Here is a 10,678-nt window from a genome sequence, read left to right on the forward strand (position 1 = left end):
CTATAACTTGTGATAAATGATCACAGTTTATTTGCAAGTAGACACATTGCATTTTTCTTGCTGATACAAGTTACTATAGTATTTTCAGGACATTCATCTAGAATTTTCTAATTTTGATACAGTTATTCCTCTGTGAAAGAAGTTCTTCCATTTGTGCCATGTAGTACTTTAAAATGTTCACATTGTTTTTTTACTTCTGGTATTCGTTTTGGGTCTTTAGAAGAGCTCCATGAGGTAGTAAGTATTTTTGTATGAAATTTTCTGGTTATTCCTATTTTAAGAGGTGATTTTGTGCTTTTCCCCCATCATTATATTTAGGGATACTGTCCATTTTTGTAAACAGGGTCTGAAATTACCTTTCTTTATATGTAGCTACAGCAGTCTTCCTATGTGTCTATAGCAAGCAACTCTAACTTTACTGGAACACCTGGTATCCAGACCCAGGCAAGGCTTCCATTCAATGGGTGAGTTATTTGGATATATTTTAAGTTGTTGTTTCGGGTTAAATGCAGCATCAAATATCCATACATATTTCAAAATACATGTATTTGATTTTTCTCCCCTCAAAGCCATGTGAGCGTGCCCCTGCAGTACTTTTTATTTTGTAATACTTTAAACAGAAAAGTTGCAGGAATCGTCAAGAGAACTCCCAAATTATCTTTTACTCCCATTCACCAATTCAGCTGCAGGTGTTTTGTTATTTTCTTTCTGTCTATTTTCTCTCTTTCTCTATCTCCTGAATGTGTCTGAAAATGATATTACCTAGTTTTTAAATTATTGTTTAGAGCCTTGCTTTTTTTCATTTATAGATATTTTTAATCCATTAATTGCTGTCTTTATAATATTGGTTGAGAAGCTTTAGTTAGTTACATGGAACCAGTCTTCCCCTTCTCTCCCCTCCTGAATTCCAACTTCACACACCCTTTTCTACTTACTACGTTTTATAATTGAATCTCAAAAGAGTTTAGGAGATTTCAACTGTAGTTCTCTTAGAAGAGAGAGTACTTTTTGTGGATTGTTCTTTAGAAACTGTTGATAACTTCCTTTTCTCTGTTTTAGTCCACCTTTCTTTTCGCATTACAACTTGCTTTTTGAATTTAATGTATATGGAACAACATAGCAAACTTTTATTAGAGGCGGATATATTTGTTAAAACTTTATTTTAGGAGGAATTTACAGGTTAGACACTTTTCTAATTGTACATAGTTACCTTCGATTGATTAAAATGTCTATTTTTTTGTGTGTCTCTGTATAGCATAATCCCATCAGAGTCTGCCAGTCGGCCCAGAAAGCCCTGTAATTGTACAAAATCGCTGTGTTTAAAATTGTAAGTCTTTTTGCTACTGTTTCCTCATTTGATATGACTGAAAGTGCTTTAAAAAATAAACGGAGCTAACTAAAAATTCTTAACAGACTGATTTCATAAGTCATAAGTAAACAGATAGGTGAATGCTGGAGCACATATGACAGTGTACAAACACTCTCAGCTGGGAAGAGAGAAGCAATTTTAGGGTCTCTACCACAGGGGAGGTACCGCAGCATGAGACAGACTGGTCTCTGACCTTACTAATAAGTTTGAACTTCTTTAGGACTTTTGTGTTTGGTCTCCTAAATGAGATGGTACTCTTGAATAGTCTTTTAAATTGTTGATTAATTTGCTTGTTAGTACTGAACTAAGAGATTTGACATGAAACGGTTAAATAAAAAGCAAGGGTGTTACGAGGGTTTAGAATCCAAAGAAACATGACAGTAGTTCAAATGAGCATGTTCCACTAATAGAACATAGCCCATGTTTTTCCTTTTTGCGATTTTGAAATAACTTACTTTTGAGTGCGTAAAGTCACATAGCTCTTGTATTGACAGCTGTTACTACTAGAACTAGGTTTATAAACCAAAATTCTAGGGATTGGGGGCTTTACCTTTGAGCCCTGTCTTGTAGTTGACAATCAGTGTACGTTGTCAACTCTGTAAGTAAGTGGCTCCGAGTACATTCCTAAAATGCTTTACTGCATGTATAATGCTACTAAAGAAGATAATTTCTAGTTTTGTGTTTCTTTAAACAATGACTTTTTTATGTGACTTACACTGATTTTTATATTCTAGATACTGTGATTGCTTTGCAAATGGTGAATTTTGCAACAACTGCAATTGTACTAATTGTTATAATAACTTGGAACATGAAAATGAAAGGCAAAAAGCAATAAAGGTGATTATTTTTTATTTCTTTCATCTGACAAGCTTCCTGTTTCACCTGTTTTTTGTTGAGCTCAAGTATTTTACAAAAAAAGTTAATTCCCTTTTGCAGAGTTGAAGTTTAATCTATTGTGATTTAACATGGCTTGATATCTGATCTGTTTTGACAGGCATGCCTTGACAGAAATCCAGAAGCTTTTAAGCCTAAGATAGGGAAAGGGAAGGAGGGAGAATCTGATCGACGTCACAGCAAAGGATGTAATTGCAAACGATCAGGATGTCTTAAGAACTACTGTGAATGCTATGAGGTGAGATGGGTTGGGAAAAATGATCTAACCATCTTTTGAAAATAACTTTAGAAAGGGCATACAAAAAAATTTACTGTGGGACTTAACCTGGCGATCCAGTGGTTAAGACTCTGTGCTTCCACTGCAGGGGACGCAGGTTCGATCCCTGGTCGGGGAACTAGGATCCTGCATGCCTCACAGCACAGCCAAAAAAAAAGTTTATTTGTAAATTGGGAAATTACTTTGCTTTTGCAGTTTGAAAATACTGCAGTTGGAAAAGTCAGCCTTAATTTGAGGAAGACCTGCCTTCTGGCTTCCCAAGCAGGACTTTGGAGGAACAATACCTTCCTTTTGTCGTTACAGTTTGGGGTCTCACTGGCAGATTTATCAGCTCATAACTTCTTGTACCCGGAAGTATGCAAACCGTAGTACCAGTTTATGGATTTTCAATAAAAATAACATCAAAGTGAATCGGAAACTGTAGTAGTGGTTCTCCACTGAGGGGTATTACTACACAGTTTCTCCCCGAGAGACTTTTTTGGAAAAATACATGGATAACAAAATAACCTGCATCCCAGGGTGCAGTCCTGAGAGTGTAGTCTTATCCTGCCCCAAATGCCACTAGTGCCCTGTTGAAGAACTCTGTAGAAAACAAAATTATGTTAGGAGGTTTGCCTTGTGAGCATAAAAGTAGGTAAGGAGGAATATGTAGTTGCTGGATGAGGTTACTGAACTACTGAAGGGTTTAGGGAATCCAAAGCGGAATGTCGGGAGGGAAAGGAATTCATAATAAAAATAGCATCTGTGAAATCCCTTTAATGTGATACTGTAGGTATATGTTTGCATAAGCGGGATCACCAATGTGTTCATGGTGATTTGATTGAGGTGGCTGGATTATAGATGACCTCTATTTTTTAATATTGTAATGTATCACTCATATTTTTTAGAAAGAATATATGTTATTCACAGCAGGAGGAAAATCTATAGTGAGGGGAAAATTGTATGGAAGGCCTCAATCAAGCATAGTATAGCCACTCTCAGAATGGCCAACAATACTGGACCTGGCTACACGCAGAGCTGGCCCGTTGGGTGTTGCTAGCAAGAGATGTTTCCATTTTATCGTCTGTCAGTTGACCAGCTAACTCTATTCTGTTGACTTGATCACAGAATCTGTTGCAGTGACGTCCTGTGGTTTTTGTTTTGTTTTCACTGGCGTTCAGTTGCCTCACAGTGTTGCTAGTTTCTGCAGCACCGCAAAGTGGGATGAGCTGTAACACGCATACATGTACCCCTTTGTCACCACAGCGCGCTGAGCAGAGGTCCCTGTGCCGGACAGTTGGTTCTCATTATCTTTTGGGTTTGATTTGGAAGCTTTTCTTTTGTAAATCTTTTAGGCAAAAATAATGTGTTCCTCAATATGCAAGTGTATTGGCTGTAAGAATTTTGAAGAAAGCCCAGAAAGAAAGACGCTGATGCACTTGGCAGATGCAGCTGAAGTTAGGGTGCAGCAGCAAACAGCCGCGAAGACCAAGTTATCCTCTCAGATTTCAGACTTGCTTACCAGGCCAGCACCAGCTTTGAATAGCGGAGGAGGGAAGTAAGTTGATATTTTAATAGCTTTTTACAGTATGATATATTCATTTCTGATAAAATTTCTCTTGGGGGGCAGAATTGGGCTCATATTTTTGGTTGTTGCAAACCTGACTTTTCTATTTTCTTTTTTTTAAATTTTTAAATTTTTATTTTTATTTTTTTTTACTTTTCTATTTTCTACCATGAATTACTTGTGAAGGAATATAAAAGTAACAGAAAAATCACTGTCATATATTATATAGTTGTAAAATGCACAGTAAAGTTTTAGGTCACCAGGCTTATTAATTGGATTTCTTCCTACTAAATGAGGTAATTATGTAATTTGACAAACCCTGAAGAAAAAGAGAATTTTTGTACCTCTTCCTGGTGGTTATTCACCTTTCTTCCCATTCTTACTTCTCTTGCCTTTCCCGTGCCCCCCTGGCACTTTCCCCTCCTCATTGGAACACCTCACATACTGCATTATTGAAGCTCCTCCTTTTCTTAGACTGCCGAGCTCTGGAGCAGGAAAGCTGGAGCCTTACTGTCGGGCCAGCCTGAGTTTTATAGTTCCCGGTGCTCTTGTGGTTTGTGACTTTGACAGGCACTTCATCTCTCTGAGCCTCACCTCAGTTTTCTTATCTTCACCGTCACCCTTTTCGTGTGGCCGTGAAGAGTCAAGGAAAGCTTGGCAGGGCCCAGTGCAACAGAGTCTGCTGACTTGAATTTGTATTTGAGTGTGTAAGAGGTTAATTTGAGGAATTATTAAATGGAATGAGCCTTGCAAATGGTATTTTATTTAAAATGCCTAGGTTGAAATAAGATCCAAATTATAAAACTTATAAAAGTAAGGCTTTTGTACAAAATATTTTGGATATTAATTCTAAAGAACTCTTATAACTGGCATATAATCAGCAAGATGTTCTTGGACTAACTGAAGTAGAAGTGGGCAGACGCGTTCATGAGAGGTACCACAAGGGGTCCTTTCTGGTCACCTGCTTCCAGTATACGCCTGTTAGTCTCTAAGTCATGACTAACTGCATACTCTATGGGCAGTAGGCCACCAGGCTCCTCTGTCCATGGGATTCTCCAGGCAAGAATACTAGAGTGGGTAGCCTTTCCCTTCTCCAGGGGATCTTCCCAGCCCAGGATTGAACCCAGTCTCCTGCGTTGCAGGCAGATTCTTTACCACTGAGCCACCAGGGAAGCCCAATCTAATATCTCTGTGGAGATTAAAGATACTGCTACGCTAAAACATTTACAAGTAATTTTTAAACTCTGGAAAGTGTTTATTATTATGAAGTGAAAGAACACAGAATCATACTCTATAATCAAAACTTAAGTATAGAGACTTCCCTAGTACAGTGGTTATGATTTCATGCATCTAATACAGGGGGCAAGTGTTCAATCCCTGGTCAGGGAACGGAGATCCCACATGCCACGCGGCACAGCCAAAAGGAAAAAAAAACACTATAAGAAAAACTTACAAGTATTAAAAAAGCCCTACTAACATGTTAATAGGCTTTTGTCTTTGAGTGGCAAAAATTTGAATTTTTTTTCTTTCCGTTTACTCTCCTATAGTTTCCAAATACTATATAATGAATGCTACCATTATACATGATTACTTAATTATACAATATTATTGTAATACTAACTTTAGTATCTTAAGATTATGTTTTCTAATTTAAAAATAGAAGTTTTTATATTTTAATTCTAATTTTTTATATTAAAAAAATTTCCATGCAAGTGTATAGCAGCTGAAATCCTGTTACCCTGTCTTGTCATAGTGGGCCTTCATTTCTAACTTCATTCGTTTGGTGGTTCCCTTTGATCAGAGACTGCTCACTTACAGGTTGTTTAGTGGTTAGAGTAGGTTACCTGATTTTTGTCTCTTAGGCTTCAAGACTTGGCTCCATATAGCTAGCCTCAGGATGGATTCCTCTGAGTTAATAATAGTTTAGGTCTTTATGACTGAAACTTCCTGTACAGAACAGTATCTGTGCCCCCATTGTTTTGTTTTTGTTATGGAATAATGGAAAATTTTGGTGTGGTTTGTTTTTTTTACAAAAACATAAGGGACTATAGGAAAGTGCTGTATTTTCTTTGTTGTCCAGGAGAGGACAGTGCTTTCAGGTTCCAACATTACACGTTTCATCCATTGAGCAGACATTCGTGGAGTGTCTGTGTGTGTCAGGCACCACTCTCAGAAGTGCAGAAACAATAGTAAGACAGACAACAACTGCACTCAGAGCTTACATTCCTGAATCAGGAGGACTTTTGTTATAGCAGTAGCCCGTCAACATGTAGAATTACATCATTCAGTTAACCAGGTAATCTTGTCTAGGTCAACGTGTTTTATATCAAATGTTATATTTAAAAATGTGAAGTTCTTTGGGATGTGCTTGTGTTCATGGCACAAACTGTGATGTTCACTGTGCGTGCTGAATCATGAAAATGTAGACAGAGTTGTCCAGGTGAATCTCAGCCACTTCTGCCGATATTCAACACCACCATCATCTCTTTCTCAAAAATCATTGCAGGTTGCCATTTACGTTTGTTACTAAGGAAGTAGCTGAAGCCACGTGTAATTGCCTTCTTGCCCAGGCGGAGCAGGCAGACAAGAAGGGAAAATCAAAGGCAGCTGCTGAACGGATGATACTTGAGGAATTTGGGCGATGCTTAATGAGCGTCATCAACTCTGCAGGAAAAGCAAAAAGTGACCCTTGTGCCATGAATTGCTAACTCTTGCACAAAAAACTGCTAAGATGGAACTGTACAGAAAATTGAAGGTGCAGGGACACTTGATTTTTCTGGAAATAGCTTGACAATTATTGTATTGTTAATTCAGTCCTTGAGACCTGAAATTATATTGACGGAGAAGAAATTTTAAATGAGGAAATTAGTATATTTTAAATCTTGGTTAAATCTGCTTATGCCCCTTCTAAATTGAATTTTTCTTCATTGTGTTATATAGATTTTTAATTTGCTTGGGTTTCTTAAGAACTAGATGTTCTATCCTTCTGATTCTATTGACAAAGAACATTTATAAATTACTATTATATAATTTATAATGTATGGCGTTGTATGACTTTATTCCAGTACAAAAAGCCAGAGTAGTACTGGTATTACCCAGTCATTCTTTGGTACTAGCAGATAGAATGTCTATATAAACAAATTCTTATGAAACATATTCAAATGACATTTTATGTTTAGAAAAGCACTATCTTTTTAAGAAAAATCAACTTTTTAGGGTGAATCCTGGAATAATACCCTATTGTCAACTTTGGGAATTGTCAGAAGGGGAAATAATTTGTAGGCACACTTTTAAAATAAAAAAGTTATTTTGCTTTTTTAAAAAACATAAAAGTGTTACAGGACAGAAAATAATTCTCAAAAGATGGACAATTTGTTTCTACAATAAGGAGTGACTAAGAAAGGTTCTGAGATGTTTCCCTTTTCTTTCAGAGAGGTGGTATGTATTTGAAATAATAAATTGTCAGTGATTAAGGGGTACTATTAAAATGAACGGTGCATATGAATAGAAGCAAACATACTATGTAGTGATAAAGTAGAACCTTACATAATTATCAGGTATGAAATTTGACTTGGATAGAGAAATAAAGGGTATTGAAGCTCTAAGAGATGAATTTAGAGGAGGATTTTTCATCTATACATACAGTTCTCTTTATAGACTTTTGAACTAAGAGGTTTCAAACCAATGTATGGCTCTTACTTGATTTACTGAAAGGGGCCTCCTAACAAAGCTTTCAGAATTATAGTGGGGTTTCTTTTTATAAGGGAAGCTTAATATGGCATTATTTTTAGCCAGTGATTTGGTAAGCCTACAGTATGAGTGTTTTCATATAATTACTAAAATAACATAAATCATTTTCAATAATTCAGAATTCAGAAGCTTTATGAATTTAAGAGCCCATTATAATAGGACTCTGGATTTTATGAGAAAAGACCATGTTGGAATTCAGGCATTTTGTTTGGTACCTTAATCCTCAGTAATTAGTAGTATATGATTATTACATTTCCTACAAGGAATCTATAGTTGTATGTATTAAGTGTGTATATATGTTCATATGAACATGCAAGATATAGGCAATAGAAACTAAGTAATCCAAAAGAAGATTCCGTTATTAAGTATCTTCCTTTTGAAATTTGGATTTATAAAGTCATAGTGCAGTAACTTTACATGTAGATAGTGTAGACATTGTTAGCACCTCACTCTAGTATGTTTAATTAAAATTTGTATAAATGTAAATTAGTGTAAGAGGATAAAGTAATATCTAATCAAGTTATTTTTCAAAAGATTACAATACCTTTTTGGTCTACACCTAAACTGTTCATTTTGTACATATTCTGTGTTTAATTCTAATTGCACCTTTGTGATGTGTATTTATATACAGTGTGCATAAAATGTTTGTGAAATTTGGATTACAATTGTAGATTATGTATGATGGCATTGCTTGAGAATGTTTTGCTTGTAAAAATTTGAAGGTGCAATCAAATGCTACTAGTTTTTCTGATTTTCAAGAAGCTATCTAAAGTATTAAGCCTTTTCCTTCCTGTGTAGTACTTACTAAACAACTTTTTGTATTTAGGCATTTGCATCAAATTGCTGAACAAGATTAATATCCACATTAATTCAACAATTTTAAAAGACTATTTGGGGAGGGTTGGGTATATAATTTTTTAGCTCTATTTACATCCCAAAATAGAAAGATAAAATTTATATTTACTAGAGCTATTCAAAGAATACACTTTTCTATATTGTAAAAACAGGAACAGCAAAGTAAATCATACAGAAAATAAACATTTATACTATTCTGTAAAAAAAAGGTTTTGCATTTTTTTCTTTAATAATACCACTTTTAACTATTGAACATGCAAGAAACCTTTAAAAATATCTGATATTAAATAAACTTGACATTACTTCTGAAGGCACACAACTGAAAAATAAATATCATTTTGCTCAATTATGAATATAAATTGTGAAAGGAGAATATCTTCTTATTTCCACTGTTCTTTTAAGTAGAAACTCAACTACTCTCATTCCTCTTCATGTTTGATGTTCTTATGGGGAGCACCTTAATTTCCTTTTCTCAAGAACTGTAGGTCTTACCTCTGGACTGTGTGGGAAAACAGAAACTTAAAGTTGCAGGTAATAAAACAAGCAGAGCAGTGACGCTGGGGGATAGACAACTGCTGTAGCTTCCCCATTTTTTTGATATGGACAACTGACATTTTCTCAGTCTTATGTAAAATGTGAATAAAAATACCTTTAGAAAAGTTTTCTATTTTTACTGTGTTATAATACAAATAACTAAGATGATGAATACTTGTTAATGTAAATGCAGCTTCAAACCAGGACCTCCAGCCCTGTGATCATACTGCATCCTTAAGTATTAATATTTTATATAGGAATTCTGGAGCAGCAGCTCAAAGGAGAGGGAAGTGAATCAGCTAAGAAGCCTTTATTACTGTAGTTACTTTTCATTATGTTAATACTTAGGAATTCTTTTTTTCTTGTTAGGGCTTCTCTAATGCACATTTTTTCCTGTATCTATAGACCAAATGTGAACTTTTTATAATCCAAGTAACTTTATAAAATACTAAGTTATAAAGGCTTTGATTAAAACTTTATTTTAAAATTGTTTTATAAAAGCATTTAAGGCATTTTTGGTTTATTCAAAAACAAAAAGTATATTCAGGGTAATGTTTATTATAAGGCCACAGACTTTAATTTAACTGTAATTTAGTGAAACAGTGACAGATTTTATTTTCTTGGGCTTCAAAATCATTGTGTACGGTGACTGCAGCCATGAATTTAAAAGACGCTTGCTCCTTGGAAGAAAAGCTATGACAAACCTAGACAGTGCATTCGAAAGCAGAGACATCACTTTGCCAACAAAGGTCTGAATGGTCAAAGCTATGGTTTTTCCAGTAATCATGTACCGGTGTGAGAGTTGGACCATAAAGGCTGAGCGCCTAAAAATTGATATTTTCAAACTGTGGTGCCGGAGAAAACTCTTTTGAGAATCCTTTGGACAGCAAGGAGATACAAACCAGTCAATCACAAAGGAAATCAACCTTGAATACTCATTGGAAGGACTGAAGTTGAAGCTCCAGTACTTTGGCCCCCTGGTGCAAAGAGTCGACTCATTAGAAAAGACCTCGTTGCTGGGAAAGATCAAAGGCAGGAGAAGGGGATGACAGGACAAGATGGTTGGATGGCATCGCCGACTCAATGGACCTGAGTTTGAACAAGCTCCGGGAGATGGTGAAGGACAGGGAAGCCTGGCGTGCTGCAGTCCAAGGGTTGGACACAACTTAGCGACTGAACAACAACAAAAATCTGACAGTAAATAAGGAGAGTACATCGTGAACAGGTTGGGTTTACCCCAGAAATAAAAGACTGACCCAACATTCAAAGAAATCAATGTAGTTCAGCATACAAAGGAAAATAGTGTCAGCATACAAAAAAACAATCATCTCAAAAACTGCAGAAAACAGCCTTTTGACTATACCAACTACTACTACATTACATTTAAAAGGGTGAATACTATGGTATGTAAATTCGATCTCAAAAATTTCCCCCCAGAAACATGCAGAAAAAT

The 10,678-nt window shown here is 35.8% G+C and overlaps 1 protein-coding gene across 10 annotated transcripts in view; it reads left to right on the plus strand.

The window, feature by feature from the left end:
* Nucleotides 1-8,899, plus strand: part of LIN54 (lin-54 DREAM MuvB core complex component) — a 62,149-nt gene extending 53,250 nt beyond the window's left edge. For all 10 annotated transcript variants that reach the window (XM_043906323.1, XM_043906330.1, XM_043906325.1 and 7 more), the window contains 6 exons: nucleotides 373-464; nucleotides 1,256-1,327; nucleotides 2,104-2,206; nucleotides 2,364-2,501; nucleotides 3,875-4,077; nucleotides 6,593-8,899. In XM_043906323.1, the coding sequence (XP_043762258.1) occupies nucleotides 373-464; nucleotides 1,256-1,327; nucleotides 2,104-2,206; nucleotides 2,364-2,501; nucleotides 3,875-4,077; nucleotides 6,593-6,794 (810 nt within the window). In that variant the 3' untranslated portion in view covers nucleotides 6,795-8,899. The remainder of the gene's footprint in view (nucleotides 1-372; nucleotides 465-1,255; nucleotides 1,328-2,103; nucleotides 2,207-2,363; nucleotides 2,502-3,874; nucleotides 4,078-6,592) is intronic.
* Nucleotides 8,900-10,678: the final 1,779 nt, after the last annotated feature.

This window comes from Cervus elaphus, chromosome 6, assembly GCF_910594005.1.
Source record: "Cervus elaphus chromosome 6, mCerEla1.1, whole genome shotgun sequence".
Taxonomy (NCBI): domain Eukaryota; kingdom Metazoa; phylum Chordata; class Mammalia; order Artiodactyla; family Cervidae; genus Cervus; species Cervus elaphus.